This window comes from Pinus tabuliformis, chromosome 2_2, assembly GCF_031772625.1.
Source record: "Pinus tabuliformis cultivar Carrire ecotype Pingquan chromosome 2_2, CPIR1, whole genome shotgun sequence".
NCBI lineage: Eukaryota > Viridiplantae > Streptophyta > Pinopsida > Pinales > Pinaceae > Pinus > Pinus tabuliformis.
This window is the reverse complement of record NC_142300.1, coordinates 788,992,247-789,010,358: the sequence shown is the minus strand read 5'-3', so window position 1 is coordinate 789,010,358 and position 18,112 is coordinate 788,992,247. Positions and strand designations below refer to the sequence as shown.

General features: G+C 39.8%; 1 protein-coding gene and 2 non-coding genes across 3 annotated transcripts; 2 read left to right on the top strand and 1 right to left on the bottom strand.

Annotated features, from left to right (window-relative positions):
• The first annotated feature begins 2,396 nt into the window (after window positions 1-2,396).
• LOC149195058 (small nucleolar RNA snoR97) lies at window positions 2,397-2,502 on the top strand. The gene has a single exon (XR_016255474.1). It is a non-coding gene; the product is annotated as a small nucleolar RNA snoR97 (small nucleolar RNA).
• Window positions 2,503-3,420: 918 nt separating this feature from the next.
• On the top strand, window positions 3,421-3,525 carry LOC149195057 (small nucleolar RNA snoR97). Its single transcript, XR_016255508.1, has one exon. It is a non-coding gene; the product is annotated as a small nucleolar RNA snoR97 (small nucleolar RNA).
• Window positions 3,526-6,267: 2,742 nt separating this feature from the next.
• On the bottom strand, window positions 6,268-10,068 carry LOC149195056 (uncharacterized). The gene has a single exon (XM_089407880.1). The coding sequence runs from the start codon at window positions 10,066-10,068 to the stop codon at window positions 6,268-6,270; it is 3,801 nt and encodes a 1,266-aa protein (XP_089264006.1).
• Between the last annotated feature and the right edge of the window lie 8,044 nt (window positions 10,069-18,112).

Below are 18,112 nucleotides of genomic sequence, written 5' to 3'. Positions count from 1 at the left end.
ACAGGAGGCCGAGGCCAGTCCTTTAGCAAAAACTCAGGGATTTTACAGTAGGTGCTGTTCACAGGATGAACAATGCAGATCTTGAGATATTGATTGCTATCCCTGACATCCTGACAAAAAATATCCGGACTATGATACGCCCATCCTTCAGTAGTTTCAAAAATACATTGATATCTATCAAGACTGACTGTATAACAGAAAAAGAAGTCTGAATTTTCTAGTGTTGCTATAACCATCTGAAGCCTAAGACAAAACAGACCCGAGACTTAAACTGTAAAACCATAGACACAGAGTCAAAAAACATAACAGGCACCCGGAGTCGAATCAGTCGGCTTGACTTGGAGAGGCCTGCCTTTCTTCCTTCACCGGACTTGGAGAGGCTACCCATGTGACATAGCCTTCTTCGTCCATCAGCGGTTCTCCAGCCGAATCCGTTACCAGGTGTAAATTTCCAGAAGGGAAATGAGCTGGTTCTCTGACTTTGTCTTCTTCCATGGCCTGAGCGGGTTGCTGAGGAACATTCGAAGCAGGGGCTCCCTCGTTGATGAAGTCCGGGTGATAAACCAGTCCCGTCATATCTCCGAGCAGAACGCCTTCATTCTGAGAACTGGGGGAAGCCGGAGGGGTCGAGCTGGGATGGTGGGTTTCCTCCTCAGAGATAAACACAGAAAAATTCACAGTGACCGTCGGTTTATTAATCCGACTCTGGAAGACAAAACTGGAAGACTGGTATGAGCTGTTTGGGTTGGCTCTCTCCTGGTCAGACTGCGGAGAAGAGGGCTGAGCCAATGCAATTGGAGTTAGCTGCCGGGGCTCTGAAGGCGAGGGGCTTACTCTGATACCAGAGCGACCACCCCTTCGCGGAATACCTCGACTGCGAGGCATTGGGGAAGCACCAGGGAAACTGAGAAAACAGCTGAGACGGAGAAGAACCGGCGGAGCAGGGATGCTATGGAAGCCCGAATTGTTGCAGAGCCAAACGACTGAGGCCACAGGAGGGACGAGATGGAACATCTGAGACCACATGGTGATATAAAGGCCGAAGGCAAAACCCGCAGCGGGAAAATGAAGGCGCGTCATGTTGAAGAGCGCGAACCAGGACGAAAGGGCCATGCGCGCATTGAATTGCAGCGCCGTCCGAGACTGAGCGAACATTAATTCACTTACCATGAGCCTTAATATGGCGTGTTTCATGCGGGCCGGATGATCACCCTCCTGCCGGCTGGCAATCCAGATGGCTGGGCAGAAGGCCATGTCCTTAAATGCTAAGGTTAACACCCGCATCCGGGTAATTTCCTTCTATATTTTAATTAGCTTATAATTTTTAATAATATTTTTGAACTTTATTCCCCTCATAAATATATTATATTTTTTTTTGGTCCTTAATCCTACTAATTAAACTATAATAATTTTGATCCCGGTCCTAGAGTCAAACTAGTCAAACTAGCCGTTGGTCTAGTTAGCCGTTGGAGGCTCCGCTCAAACTATTTAACATGCTAAGCTGGATCTGTTTCTTCAACCACTAGTTGGTTCGAAATACGTCGATAAATACTTATTATTTGTTAATATGCCTCCTCATTTAATTTTATGTATTTATTTAATATTTAATTATTTAGTGATTTTATTTATTTGATAAATTTATTTAATTTTTAATTAATAAATCCTAATAAATTTGGTGAGTTAATGCTATAATATTATCTATCATTCTTAGATATAATTTTCATTGTTTACAAATCCATATGACAACATTAAAAAAAATCAATATAAATTCATTTTAAATAAAAAATATTGTAAAACCTCACGATTCATATAATTAAATATTTAAAATTAATGAATTTGTGGGTGGGGTTTATGTTGGTGATTCAAGTTAGGTTTCGGGGTCACAAACTAGTGTAGAACAAAGTAGTTACTTGATATTATATTTTTTTATTACACTATATTTATTTCAAAATAAATATACACAATTTTAATTTAATTATTAAATAAATAATAAAAATTTAATTTCTATAAAACAATATAAGATATATGACTATAAAACTATCCAATATAAATAAATTAATATATTATATAAAATTAAAAAAAAATTATATCTTAGAAATTCAATACCTTTTAATATTTAATACCTAAATGAAAAATCGAAAGATTTGGCCCATTGTCCTTCTCCTTTTCTTAACGCTAAAGGTTTAGACAAAGCCCTCTTACCCCAGGATGCCCCATGCCCCATGGCACACACCTACGACCTCTTAACGAAACTTCAATTAAAGCCTTCAACACACGAGCAATTTCAAGAAACCCTAAACTCTTGTGAAGGAAAAACCCTAATCTCCCAGGTTCTTTCTCCATATAAATATGTCACAGGCTTCAGTGTAATCATCGAGTTTAACTATCCACAATCTCCATTTCAATGAGAAGTGTGGCTGTATAACTCACAAATTCTGTGATGTCATCAGCTTCGTCTCTCGGATCCCTACGAGATTGGAGTTAAATAACATCACAAAATGCAAGTCTTCATCTTTTTTCATTTGTTTACTGATATTTTGTTTCAGTGGCTACTTCAACACTGTTGTATATGTTTAGGGTTTGCTTTCTCAAGAAAAGGTATGATCTGAATTTTCATTTTCATTCATTGTCTTATTTGGGAATTTGTTGTAGCAATGGCTTGTCTTCTGAGGTTTTTTCAGTGTGATTGAGAGGTTGTTGTTGAGGGTTTTTCTATTTCTATGTTTTTGCTAATAGTTTCCAGTAAATTAACTTTTGAGAATCGAGAAGTTTGGAAACTCTGCTTGTATACCGTTTTTGTGGACAGTACTAAGTAAAATCCAAATCTTTGTTATCATTTTTAAATCTGTTTTGATAGATGCATTTTTAACGACACCCATTTCCGCTGCAGTTCTATAACTGTATTTAGCGTGAAAGAGGCCTTTGGCGATGTTTCTCGCTGTATTTTCTAGCAATTTGAAGTTATTTTAATAAGATCTATAAGTTTAATGGCCCTTTTTCAGGGTGTCAATTGTCTCTTATGGATAATGGCTAATTCTTTCAGTATCATTATTCGATATTCGTTCTACTCTGTTTAGGGCATGAAGCTTTGTTCATGCACTTTAAGTCTTGAACAAACAAATATTATAGTCATGCAAGAAGCTCTGAATAAGAATATGATGTGGACAACTATCACCACAAATATCATTGTAAAACATGAAAGAGGTTTTACCCCTTACAGGTCTCGTTAAACAGTATACAACCCTTTATTAAGTTGCGATTATCACACTATGTAATGCCCTTTATTCTACAATTTTATGTCTTGGGACTCCTGTAAATTTCTGTTTGCTATTGTTCTTGTAGTATTAAAAACCTTTTAGCTGATTAAAAGCACGACTTGGGCATTGGAGCCTGGCACTGAGTTTTAACTATCCACATTCTTCATTCCAATGTGAAATGTGGCTAAAAAATTCAGAAAGTCAGTGATGGTATCAGCTTCTTCTCTTGCTTCCCACGAGATAGGAGTTAAATGACATCACAAAATTCTATTTCTCGCCCTGTTACAGGTGATCCATTCGATCTCTGTTACTAAACAACTATTAGTTAAACCACAGATCTTGTTTTGACAGTTATTACTGCTTCAGTGCTGCCTTGTATTTCTTTTTATTTTGCTTTGTAATGATCGGGAATGTTTAAATGTCCGGGAAATATGCCATACGATTTGCAAATTTGCTTGTCTATGCTTGGTTTTCTATAACTGAAGTTTACTACGTGCTAAGTTTTTTCAACTAAACCATAACCAGTTATCGCTCACATGTTCGTTCACTTCAAGTTCGATACTAGAGTAATATATGTTGTATAAATTACAGTAACTATCAGAACACAATAAAGAACACAGAGTTGGGAATTCCTTAACCCAGGACTCTAGGCAAGACGGGTGCAGTGAGGATTCATGAATGCGCTGGGGAATGTGCTCTTTTCTCTTGTAGACATTCCTTGGAGGACGGCATACACAGGGAAATGACAACACTAAATCATTTTTTTAACATACAAGCCCCCAGATCCTGGATGAAATGGTAAAGAATACAAGCTCCCAGTTCATGGACGAAATTTTAGAGAATATGTTATGTGCATATGTACACTAATAAATTACAATACTATCAGAATACAATGAAACAATAATGATCAGAATACAATGAAGAAACATTACATGTCATCGATAAGGAGTTGGAATTTTCTTAACTAGGACGTCTAGGCAAGACGCAGGGAGTTTGTGAGTGGGAACTTTCTTGCAGGACAGCATACAGAGGCAAATGACAACGCTAATTTAGTTTCTAATATGCAACTCTCGACCAGTATACAATGAAGAAAAATTACATGTCATCAATAGGGAGTTTGGAATTTCTGAACTAGGACGTCTAGGCAAGACGTAGGGAGTTGGGAGTGGGCTCTTTCTTGCAGGACAGCATACAGAGGTAAATGACCACTAAATCAGTTTCTAATATGTAAGGCCCCATTCTTGGTTCAAGTCTTTGTTCAATATTATTTTGTTAAAATTATAAGCGATCTTATTAAAAAGTAGACAGAAGCTAAAGCTCAATAGTATAAGCATTGGATTTCACACCATTATGAGGCATCAATAATATAAGCATTAGATTCCACACAATTATGAGGGGTAAAGTTATTTATTTATTTATAAAACCATAAGCTCAAAATTATTTATTATAGGTTGTATATGTTTATATGGAAGAGTTTAGTTGTATTTTTGTTTTTAAAGGTTATTCATAGTCACTCCTTTTTACATTGATGTACAAAGATGTTTTTTCATCCATGTTCGAGCTATTTTCCATTTGATTGTTAGAGCATGCGGCTATGATATTTCTTTGCATTTTTCATTTGGTTCTTTGGGTTGAGTTATGGATACAATATTTAGCACTCTTTTTTTCATATTTATTGATGTTAGTTGTTGTGGTGTTTTTTTGTGAGAGCAGACAACAGTGAACCATCCCAAGAATGGGAGGACTATAAGCAAAAGTAAAAAGTCGAATCCTAGTAGGATCATTAGCACAAAAAGGAAAGCTAACCGAATCCACATAAGAGCTACAATCTGCCACTTTATCAGAAAAAGGGATCACATTCCAGTCTGCCGAGAGGAAATCTGAACTGTCAAGCCAAAAATCGCCTGAGCGCATCGAACCAGAACCAAACATGAGAAAACAAGAAGCGAAAATGCCAGGTAGTGTTACATTTCCATTCCCAGGTCCGGAGGCTCCTCCACCACTGGGCATGTGTTTCCATACCAATCTTCTTCAGCTATAGCCATGTCACCAGCATCATTGCCACTAGGAGGAGTTGACGAGGGACGAGTGTCACTTGAACAGCCAGCCGTGGCCAACGATACCAAATTGCCATGCGAGCTACCACCTGGCTGCTGAGAATCATCAGGGCTTTCGACCTTGTCATGCTGCTTGCCACGCTCATTCAGCTTGTCTGCAGCTGCCATATTCTGCACATCCTCTTGGCTTTGCCCTTTGCCAAGATTATCCTGAGAGAGCTCGGCAAGAGGGTGGATAGTAACCAGAGGTGGCGCTTCTTCTTCAGAAAAGATAACCGAAACATGGGCGGAGATAATGGGCCTGTTAAGGTTGCTTTGGAACTGGAAGCGGGAGGACTGAAACGCGCTATGCGAGAAAGGCCTGCAAGGAGGGTTGAGAGGAGGCACTTCTGACTGAGAAACGGGCAAAGAAGAGGGAGCAAGATTTTGGTCAGCGGACTGAGCTCTCTGAGAGCGTCCCCGCCCCCCACGGCTTCCACCGATACGACTATGCTTTCTATGCCGAACCATGTTGAGGCTGCAGAGGGAGGGCGAAGGAGCACAGGAAACTCCGGTGGGGAATAGATAAAGGACCAGGTGGATTCCACAGAAAATCGAGAAACAGGCCTGAGACTGAAGAAAGGGGGGCGCAGTTCCAGCGGCGAGAGCCACCAAGAGCGACACACAGGAATCACAAACTGAATTGCAGCAGAGAAGAGCTATAGGGGGTGAGCAGAGGCGCGAGAATGGGAAGTAAATATAGGGAAGGAGAGCCGAAAGGACCATGATTGAAACAATGTTTGCCATGCGCTGGACTGAACAATTCTTTAATGCTAACTTCATTTGGGATCGGTCTCGCCTTAAGTGAGCCGAATCCAGCCAAGAGCGAGCCAATTGACACCAGGTGGAGGCATGGGTAATTGCGCGGTGCAGCAGATGGCAGTACCACGCCTCGGCAGTCTTGAATAACTTCATTAAATCTCATTTAAGTCACCCGCATCTGGGTGTTCTTCTTCTTCCTGATTCAAATCAATCTTCACAAGGTTTTCGAATTCCATAATTTGGGATTCATTGGCTAATCTGGAGATAGATCCAATATGAAGATCCAGTCCACAGTTCACACCAATGTTAGCAAGTAAGTCAGCAACCTTATTTCCTGCTCTGCGGATGTGTTTCAGAGTGATTGCCCTATGATTGGATATCCAACATTCAATGAGCTCAAGCCTTCTTGCCATTCTCCAGCTATAGCTCACCTTACTTGAGGGAGTGCCTTGTATGATTTTGGAGACCATATTTATGATGATCTGAGAATCTCCTTCAATGATGAGCGGAAAGAAACTCTTGTTGTGAGCTATATTGAGGCCTTGCCAGAGACCTTCCAATTCAGCGGAATTGTTGGTGTCCCATCCATTTGAGCCTAGGTAAGATAGGAGAGGAGCACCCTTGCAGTCTCTGAAAATCCCTCCAAAGCTCGAATTACCTGGATTACCTTTCGAAGCGTCGTCAAAGTTTAGTTGGAATGTATGCTTGGGCGGGGGGAGCCACTGATCTGGGGAGCGCCCTAGCTGAGGCAGAGATCCTTTAGCCATGTGTTCTTGATTCCATAGAAGATTCCAATTCGCCCAGATGCTTTGTTCTTGGGGAGTAGTGGGAAAGTCCTCCTTATACCAAGTGTGGATAGAGAGGGTTTCCTTGATGTTTTGGCAGATAATTTCCCAGAGTAACTCCATAGGTGCCGAAAGATCCTTGAAGATTCTACAATTTCTTTCCTTCCAGAGGTTCCACAGGAGAAAGCCTGGAATGAGTTTCCATAGGAAGTTTAGAATCTTGCTTTGATAGGGATTACGTTCCCAGTTTCGAATTGTGGCAATGATATCTCCCTGAATTCTGCCTTCCTTTTGGCTCCGGAAACTAACTTTTTCCCAGAGTTTGCGCGCAACATGACAAGAATACATGAGATGCTTTACAGATTCCTCCTCTTGTCTACAGATAGGACATATGGAGGGCCCATGATAGTTCCTTTTCCTTAGATTATCCCATGTGAGGATCTTGTTATGACATAGGAGCCATAGAAAAGTGGAAATTTTTGGCCAGTTAGAAGGGTCCCAGACTTTGCTCCAGAGAGGGTCTTTCACCATTTGTTCCTTTATAATGATATTGTATGCTTCTCTTGTAGTAAAAGTACCTCTTTCTTCATATCCCCATCTAAGAATGTCCTTATCATTGGAGATCTGTATTCTTCTTTTCATTAATTTTGAGTCAAGTGTTTGCTGAACTTGTAGTGTTCCTTGTCTTAGAATTTGATCCGCCTTGATCCATTGCCTATGATTTTGAGAAGAGGAAGGTGCCCAAAAGTTTTTTACACTATCAAGAGTTTGCATGTCCTGCTCTGGAGGCTGCAGATGAGAGAGAAGGTCTTTTAACTTGGGCATCTGCTGCCATGAATCTTCCCAAAATCTTGCAGTGTTGCCATTCTTGACTTCCCAAAAACTATGCTGCTGAATGAGGCTTTTGTGCTGCTTGGCTGAGTTCCAGATTAGGGAGCCTGCACTGACCTCTGAAATGCGAATTAGCTCCTCCGTTGGGCAATTGCTTGCATACTTTGCTGTCCAGAGAGAGGCCCATGGGGTAAGAGGCGTCGTCAACCACTTCCACCAGATACGGGCTCCCATGACTTTATTTCTATAAGAGGGATCCCTTAATCCAGCACCTCCACCATTTTTTGGAAGACACACTGTGTCCCATTTTACAAGAGCCCATTTGTGATTGTGACCTGTGCTACCCCAAAAAAAGGACCTTTGGAGATTTCTGATTTCTTTAAGAACCCATTTGGGAGCCGCGAGAATGGAGAAAAGATAAAGCGGCATGGAGTGAAGAACAGCCTTGATAAGGACAAGACGACTTGCCATATTAAGGGTTCTATTGGTCCAGGAAGAGAGACGAGCTTCCAATTTTTCTAGGAGGATCTTCCATGAGGAATGCTTCAGGGCCGAGACAGTCAGAGGAGCTCCTAAATACTTAGAAGGAAGGACAACAATAGAGAATCCAAGGATGCGGGCTATAGCTGCTTGAGTAGTCGCGGGAGTATGAAAAAAGAAGATCTGGGATTTTGACTTATTGATCGAGGCACCAGAGGCAACAGAGAAGTCCGACAGTAAGGATTTGAGCTGGCGAGCTTCCTGGACCGAGGGATGACCAAAAAGCATGTTATCATCTACAAATTGCTGGTGAGTGAAAGCTGGAGAGTTGTGAAGAGATAGACCTCTGAGGAGCAGAGATTGCTGAGCTGATTTAATGCTACGACCCAGACCCTCTGCCATGATAACAAAGAGAAAAGGGGAGAGAGGGTCTCCCTGCCTTATTCCTCGAGAAGGATGAAAAGGAGAGGAGGGAATACCATTGATCAGGACAGAAAAAAAGGAGGAGGATAAGAGACTCATAACCCATCTTACCCAGGGAGGAGCAAAGCCAAAAGCAGTTAGAATTTTTTTGATGTATAACCAGCTTAAACTGTCAAAAGCCTTCGAAAGATCTATTTTAAGGAGCATACCTGGCTTCTTGCATTGCTTTAGAGAATGGATAATTTCATGGGTGAGGATGATTCCATCTGTAATCTGCCTACCTTCGACATACCCAGATTGCTCCGGCGAAATAATGAGGGGCAGCAATAATTTGAGCCTGGAGGCGATGACTTTGGAGACTATCTTGTAAATTATATTGCACAGAGCAATAGGCCTGTACTTGTCAGGAGTGCTGGGCTGATCCTCCTTGGGGACAAGGGCGATGAATGTGGCATTCATGCCAGGAAACATCCATCTTAAAGTCCTAGATTCCTCAACTACCTGCCACACTTCTATTTTTATCAACTCCCAGAAACTGTGAAAAAAGTTAGACGTGAATCCATCCGGGCCTGGGGCCTTTCCCGCCTTCAGCTGTCGTACTGCCATTTCAACCTCCTGTAGATCTACAAGCCTGAGAAGAAGCTGGTTCTGCTCTTCAGAAATGATTTTAGGTATATTTCGAGTAATTTTTTCAATGGCTTGCGATCGATCAATCTGGGGCTCTCTATGTGCTTGCTTGAAATAATTTATAAGTTCGCCTTCAATAGCTTCATGTGTTTCCAGCCTAGCCCCCTGCTCATTTTGAATGTGTGTTATGGTGTTGTTCATTCTGCGCTGGATAGTTGTATTATGGAAAAATTTTGTGTTCTTTTCGCCATCCTTGAGCCATCTTATTCTCGATTTTTGCCTCCACAGTGTTTCTTCCTGTTTAGCCCTTTCTAAAATTTGTACCTCAAGAGCTTTTTCCTGTTCTTCCATTTCCTCAAATAGACCCTCAGTGATAATCCTTTGCTGCAGACTCTTCATGTCTTGATCGAGAGATTGCTTGGCCTGGAAAATATTGCCGAAAGATGTGAGATTCCATTGTTTGATCTTGCTTTTGAGATGTTTGAGCTTCTGCTGAAATTGAAACATCTTGGATCCATTTGGAGGAGAGAAATTGTTCCATTTTGAGTGGATTAAGTTGTTGAAATTTGGATGTGACAACCAGAATGCCTCAAAACGGAATGGTCTTCGGGACTTATTGCCAGGACAAGTCCATTGGAGGGAAATTGGCCAATGATCAGACCCCGAGTACGGCAGGATGGAAGCAGCAAAGTCTCCTCCAATGTGAATAGCATTGTCTGAAAGCAGGAATCTATCCAGACGGGAGGCTATTTGATGCAACCTTGCTCTTTTGTTGCTCCAGGTAAAAATGCCATTATTGAAAGGCATGTCAATAAGCCAGTTGTTCTGAATGAATTCCTTTAGGGGGGTCCCTTCCTGACTTCCCCTGTTCCTGCCTCCCCTTTTTTCTTCCAGTCTGGTTATCATATTAAAATCACCTCCTGAGATCCATAGAGGATGCCGCCTGTCAGAGTTGATAGCTGAGAGAGAGTTCAAAATTTCTTCTTTATACACAGCTTCTTGGGGAAAATACACATTGGTTAATAGCCCATGTACATTTGTCCCTAAGATGTGAAATGTTGCTTGGATGAAGTTCTTATTTGCATGGACGTTGTTGAGCTGAATAGTTCGATTGTCCCATAAGATTGCAAGACCGCCAGAAGCCCCATCGGAATCTACAGCAACGCAGAGACCTCCTGGCCATACCTTTGCAGCAATTTTATCTAAGACATTTGAATTGCATTTGGTTTCTTGTAAGAAAAGTACTTGAGGCTTTTCTTGGGCTATTGAGCCCTCTGATATTCCATGAAATTAACTTCATTGGGAATGATTAAGAGAGGAGTTAAAGTACTTTGTTAGCTTGGAGTATCCACCAGACTCCACCAACATTGCTCCTATTTTGATTGTGTGTTGGAGGTCTGTTTTCGTTCCACGCTTTTTATTATCCTTTGCAATGATTTTTCCATCCCAAGGGCTGCCAATTTGGATTCCTAAGGACTTTTGCCTTTGAGCTCGAGAAAGGACCTCCTCCAGATTCTCCAGTTGTCGATCTGGAATTTTGTCAAAATTTTTTGTTCTGCATGCCTGCTCTAGGGTCAGGATGTCTAGTTCCCCAATGTCTATACTTTCGGGTTCCTCCTCCATGTGCTGAGATTCATTTAAATCTTCAGTGAGTTCTTCTATTGTTCTGGTATCCGCTTGTAAACTGTCTACCTCCATGACCTGAGAATACCCTGCTGGAGTCTTGAGCTTATCTGAGGAGGACGGATCTGTGGGCAGACGGTCTTCTTGGGTCGAACCGATAACTACATTCTTCGAATGATTATCCTTCAATGCCCCCTTTTCTGGGGGAGCGTGGGTTTCAGGGTTAGGCTCATTTTGTCGAGCTAGAGCTTTAACACTGTTGCTAGTTGAGGGCTTGGAGGAACTGGGTTGTGGCCCTTTGGAATTCAGAGCTGGTTTCTTGTGGCTTCTTCTACGGCTAGCTACTTTGGTGAATCCATCAGCTTCAGGCAGATCTGGATTGGCGGGTGATGGGGGTTTTTGAGTTAACGGACAGTCCCAGAATAAATGACCTAAGGCATGGCATCTTCGACATCTAAACAACACATGTTCATAATCAATCAACTGAACCCATTCAATATCTTCATGGAATAAACTTACCGTGTCCGGAAGGGCCTTGTTGAGGTTCATGTATACACAGATACGAGCATAGGAGGTGTATCTCCGGATTTTTGTTTCCTCAGCAACTTTTATAAATTCGCCCAAAGCATTCCCAATTTCTTGTAGCAAAGTTTCCTCCCAATACTCTACAGGTAACGAGTACAGTCGGATCCAAACAGGAGCCCAACTGAGATCCTCCTTATCAGGATTGAAGCGCTCCACCCAACCTCTGAGAAACAAGCCTGCTGCATTGAAGAAATAGGGTCCTCCATCCAGAACCCTATTCCTATCTTCCAGACAGTTAAAAATGGCTGTAAAGAATCCTTTTGGCCCTAGCTGCAAGGTAATATGTCCTTTTGGGTTCCATTTCGCTGTGATCCATCCACGTAGCGCTTTCTCCGTTGGCCAAAGTCCTATGAACTTGCCAATCAGAGCATGATCCCTCATAAACTGTATCTGAGCATTGATTCTGTGGCTGGGAAAAAAGACCTTCGGACGTTCCGTAGCCACTGGCTTGCATGTTGTAGTACTTATCTTGGATCGCTCTGTGTTGTCCTGATTTGCCTGTTGTGGGTTCAGATCCGTTCTGTTCTCACCTTGATCCTCTGATTTGTCGTTTGCAATGTTTTTTTGCCGCTTTTCATTGTCCAATGGGGGAGGTACATCGCCCTCCCCCTGCGGGGGATTCATGAGGGGCTGCCCTGTATTGCACAGAATGCAAAAGTCGTGCTGCCGTCAGTGATTACCAGGCCTGCAGCGCACTGGGGAGACCCACCGTTGCAGAAGAAATCGAAACCCTAGAGTGCAGAGCCGCTCTTCCTCTCATCTCCAGGAAGTTCAAAGTTATATCTCGTGGTGTTTTTATTATTATTGCCTTTTCCATTTTTTTTCCTTTTTGGAAACTTCTTGGTGTTCCTTTGTACTACTTGATTGCCTTTTTTTAATCTATGTTTTCCATACATGGTATTTGAACAATATCATTGCATTTTCTTTTGCATATGGATGTGTGAACACTTTAGATACTTGAAGAGTTTAGGTTTTTGGAAAAGATACAACATCATTGCATTAGATTCATTGGTCCTCTAAATATGGTAGAATTGGATTTTATTAGAGTTTTTGGAATCTTCACTTATGTGGGATCCTCATTGTTAGGGTTTGCATGTGGCTTTTACACTAAGTTAGGGCATGATCCTCTAGTTTCAAATGGATGAAAGGAATTTTTTGTTCTTCTATATGTAATGAATGTAAGTCCTTTAACTGTTGCAACTAGTGATCCAATTTCAAAGTGTGAATCTCACCTTAATATGGCTTGATGTTGACCTTTCATGTTAACATAACAGTCAGATCAAAGGTATGGGAAAACACCGGGGCTTATACCATAAAAACAAACCCAGTCCTCGAGTCATCGTAGAGCCATCGATATATGCCCAAGAAGACTCCTACAAGGGCAGAGGTCGTGGAGCAATTCGGCTCCAAAACAAACAATTTGGCTCCAGAACAAATAGAGAAAAAGCCTAGACCCGTCCCCAGGAAATTTGAAAAGACGAGACCCAGGAGCTAAATTGTAAACTACCCATCCCCCACTACCAACCATGTGAGTTTGAGCTAGTAGGAAGTCCTAGGGGCCAACCGCAGAGACAAAAACCCCATATAATCCCATCCTGGCTAAAATAATCCCAAACAGAACATACAAAGACCATGCCATGTAGATGGACTTGTTGTAGTAGGCAAACACACACATGCAGTGTCTCTTTCTCACAAACCCCAACAATTCAAAACCATACATTCCCAAATCCATTAAGCAGATAAGTTGTTGCATGGAGTGAAAGGAATGATGAATGATATACCAAGTTGCCCTCGTAGGGAGAAGACTATCTCGCCACCTTGCTTGAATTTGCGTCGTCCTATCGAGCTCGACACCACTCTTCCACACTATCAATAACATGACACTTACCAACACACACATGCAGATGCATGGAGTCTCTCTTTCTCACAAACCCCAACAATTCAAAACCATACTTCCCAAATTCATTAAGCAGATAGTTGTTGCATGGAGTGAAAGGAATGATGAATGACATACCAATTTACCCTCGTAGGGAGAAGACTATCTTGCCCCCTCGCTTGAATTTGTGTCGTTCCACCGAGCTCGACACCACTCTTCCACACTATCAATAACATGACACTGACCAAATTCTCTCACGGAGTACTTAACCAAATGCAAGAACCAAAACTCAATACCCACCTCTTGCTAAAGTATTTTTCAAGTTAATTATTTAAATAAATGTGTTGATCACTTTTTAACTTTTTTCTTTTAAAAAATAAAATAAAATAATAAAATATTAAAAATAATTAAATTAAAATATCAAATCTTATCTACCATTTACTTATAAACAAAGAAGTTTTCTTTACTTGTTTTACCATGGACCATTTGATTCATTTTAGCTTTCTAAAAGAGTTCTATCATACTATTCTCTTATTACACTACAAAAAGGAGGAAACCATTACAACCAAGAAAATCAAGATAACCATTCTTCATACATTTTCTTTCACATGATATTTATTTAATATAAAAGTTTGATTTACTAGGCATGATGACATTTTATCTTTAGTTTATGCAACACGTTTCTTTTATGTTAAGCTATAAGGATATATTCTTGGTAATTCTTTTAGTGAGGTAACAAAGATAAAGGTCTTAGTATTCATTAAGGTGAGAGTAACGTCATAAGGTTAGTTATTTCGCTCTCTTATTCTTTGTTCCCACTCTATTATATAGGATTATTGGGGAGGAAGAGGGGTTAAGCTTTTTATCATCTTGGCATTGAACTCTTTTTCCGTAGGGCTTCCCCACAATATTATATAGGATTCTTGGGGAGGAAGAGGGATTAAACTTTTTATGATCTTGGCATTGAACTTTTTTTCGGTAGGGCTTCCCCTACAATATTGTCACTGCAGTAGAGTTTAACCGTCAAATTCGGGATGGGTTGGTGTGGATCCTCTAGAGTTTAACCATCAAATTCGGGATGGGTTGGTGTGGATCCTCTATACTTGGGACACCAAATATCAAACATAGGACATATCCTTTCAATCCAAGTGGGCAACCAATAGGAAAGGAGCTATGATTGTTTTACATTTTTTCTTTCTTATCAAAATTGTTGTTGTATGACTTAGAAATGAGTTAAGCCCACAAATGTAAACTCAATCACCCATTGATAGAAGATTGACATATCTCAGTTTATATTTACACATCTGTTGATACTTCTTTGTATGTCTTATATAAAATGCCATCCATTATAAATCACTATTCATGCATAAGTAATGAAAGACATCTCCAAATGGATTTTGTTTATGTATTTTTGATATATCCATTATATCTATTTATAATAAAATGGCGGATAAGATTTGATAGGGTTAAATAATAAAATATTTGTTGGATCAAATCAAGATTTAACATTTTTTATATTTTATTATTATTTGGGAGAAAAATATCAAAGAAGTGATTATTAATTTTTTTTAGATAAATAACTCCAAAAAATTGATAAATTGAGTTAATTAATAAAAATGGATAAAATAAATATAATTAATAAACAATGGATTTATTAAATTATTTGTAAATGAATTGGTTAAATGAGTTAGAAATAATTATTAAAGAATGAATTATTTTTTATGAGAACGTTTAAAGGATTAAAAAATAATTAATTTGTTAAATTATTCTTATGCAAATAGAAAATGTGAGTGAAAATATGTTGGAAATATTAAGACGAGAGTGAATCAATGTTTGCAATTAGTAACTTATTAATATTTTCAGAACATTAATTAATTAGATACCAAAATTTTAGGCAGAAATTTTGTGAGTACATCAAATGCTTAAGCTCTCCTTGAAAAAAGGAACCCCAACAGTACTCTAGAAAAGAGTTAGTTTTCCAACTCCAACTGGAAGGACGCTCCAATGCCTTGGTTTTATCAACAACAGCTGAAAAGATGCACTAACACCCTGCAAGCTCCAACTTGCCCCAACATCACCCTACGTCACCCTGAAGTGTTTCCAAGCTCGAAAGTGAAGGTGACTTCAACCACTTACTTGACACTACCCAACCTCCTTGAAATTTTATAACTTTTGTAGCCTTCCTTAACAGGAACAATGACCCACTTACAAACTTACAATGAACAAACTTCTTCTAAGTACTATGGGCTCTTGTACTAAGGACAATGAACCATTTACAAGACGTTGATATGAAAAACCCTTGCAGTTACCCTTGTCAAAATCCTTATTCCAAAACCATTGGAACAATAATGATAGAAGAACTAACTTTTACAAGATGTGAATGATTTTCTTCCACACGGCTGTAACATATGGTATCGATGAATTGTAAGCAGTCGTACCTTGTTAAGTGATACCCTTACTGGTGATTGATTACAGAAGATGATTTAACGAGGTTTTGACATAAACTACTGCAAGATGATGAAGCTACATTATTGTTGAAGACCTTAAATTTGATGCTATGATGATAACACTGAAATTGTGTATTTGATAATGATTAGTACAACATACGAGTATTTGATATCACTGCACTTGAATGCTAAAACACTGTATCAAAGGTGAAGTGATTGTTCCAGCTATAGAGTTATAGTGTACTGCTACAAGAACACTGTGACAAGGCTATGCTCAAGTGCAACTGTGAAACCTTGCTTACTATACCAAAACAACCTGATTATTCCTTAATTACTATAACTAGACATCATCAATATATATGTGGCATCTCTGTTCTTAAGAAGCCCTTGCCTTTTCATGGCATCAATACACAAGATTATTATAGCCACCAAACAAAACCTTCACCACTCTGTGCTCAATCCTCTTGTCTTATTGAAGGAGAAGGGAATTAAGTCTTCGAAAACAAAAACTACTACAAAACATACCTTGTTAGTTTTAAGAGCATTTGATTTGACCAACTTCCATACAATATTCTTCTCTATATTGTCATTGTAATGAGTCAATTTTTGATTGCTGCTTAAATGATAGCAAAGTTGGCTTCATTTTGTTAGGCACTGTAACATGTATATATATAGATCTTCCGAAACCTCCACTGTAACAATCTAGGTCTCAACAAACTCCACACATTTCATAAATGAAGACATTCAAGTCTGCTAGACATTAGAGACTTTCAAGGCCACAAGCTGTAGAGATATTTTAACTTCAGTGATAAGATATTCTTGAAGCGACATAGTCTTAAATGCAACATTAGATTTTATGCAAGGAAAAAGAAACCCTCAATCCATCTAAATATGGCCAAAAGTGGATGACGAGGCCTGCCTTCAGATAATAATTTTAACTTTCAAAATTCTTCAATCAAATCTTCGCTGGTCCAAGCTGCGCTGAATTCAAATTGTCATACCAGGGTTTACACTATTCTTCGTTGGTCCTTCATCACAAGAATATGAGTGCAATAGTTCTATAACAAGAAGGTGTAAGAGTTCAAACCCTTTCAATAAGCTGGAAATTCATAGAAAATACAAGGTTTAGAGCTCCAAAAGACTTCATTCTTCTTCTACAGCAAGGCCAAGAGATCTTGTAGTAGTGTAACAACCAAACCAATAATCGCTGACCAATAATGATAGATGTTTGATTTAGAATTTGATGCCTTAGAGGGTTGAGAGTTGCAAAGGATAGTCAATGAAATCAAGACCAAAGTGTAAAACCAATAACCAATCCTTCTCATCTGATATGTAATCCTCCATAAGGGAGCTGTAGAATTTCAGAGCTATGTCACAAAGGATTTTTGTTAAAGTGCATTCTTGTGAGAGCTAATGGAATGCTCTTATATAGTTTTTCTTTTGAATGAAAAGTGGCTTCAATAGGTGAGCTGAGTTGCACCTTTGGAGGGAGATGCCAAATTTGAAATTCAACTTTTTGTGTTTAGACGTAAAACCCCTTTCTTTTTGATTTATGATTTTAAATATGTTTGTAAAATCCTCCAAAATGGACTTTTTGCTGTAAATGAGATTATTTTAATCTTTTGAGAAGAGCCTTATTGCCTTGATCGAAGAGATGTTGCCACCTCAACACCCTTGGGGTTTTTGGCCACAAATTGGGTCCTCCTTCAAATTGGCATAACTCACAAATCGCGAGGGCTCTTCGAGTGTGCCACATACCACCGGAATCAACTCAACAAATATAATCCAAAAAGGATGGTTCAGACTCGAAACATCCTAAATTACCATGTCATTTTGGCTGACAAAAGTGGGGCATCTCTTAGTCTTACTTGGGTTGACATCAATGACAACCACATATCAACAGTCTCCCCCTTCGGCATTGATGGTCACACATGTACTCCCCCTGTGATCATTGCTCCCCTTGACTCCATGCCTTTGATCTTCTTAACTTGATTTCAGTCCCCCTTTGACATCAATGGCAAAGGGTAGCTCCCACTGACAAGCTGCTTGCTACCATGTACTTGTAATTTGCCTCTGCTCCCTTTGTTTGCTTGACTGGATAAAATCATTTTAATGTGAAGTTGGAGAATCCCAAGTTTTTTTCGAAGATACTCGAACGTCTCACGCGATAATGGTTTGGTGAAGATGCCAACTAGTTGCTCCTTTGTCTCAATATATTCCACTTTTATGTTCCTTTCGTCCACTTGCTCTTGAACAAAGTGATACTTGATATGAATGTGTGTTGTTTTTGAATACATGACAAGATTCTTGGAGATGCTAA

Coding starts and splice junctions, on each gene's coding strand:
- LOC149195056 (XM_089407880.1), bottom strand. CDS start 10,068: ATGCCTTTCAATAATGGCATTTTTACCTGGAGCAACAAAAGAGCAAGG.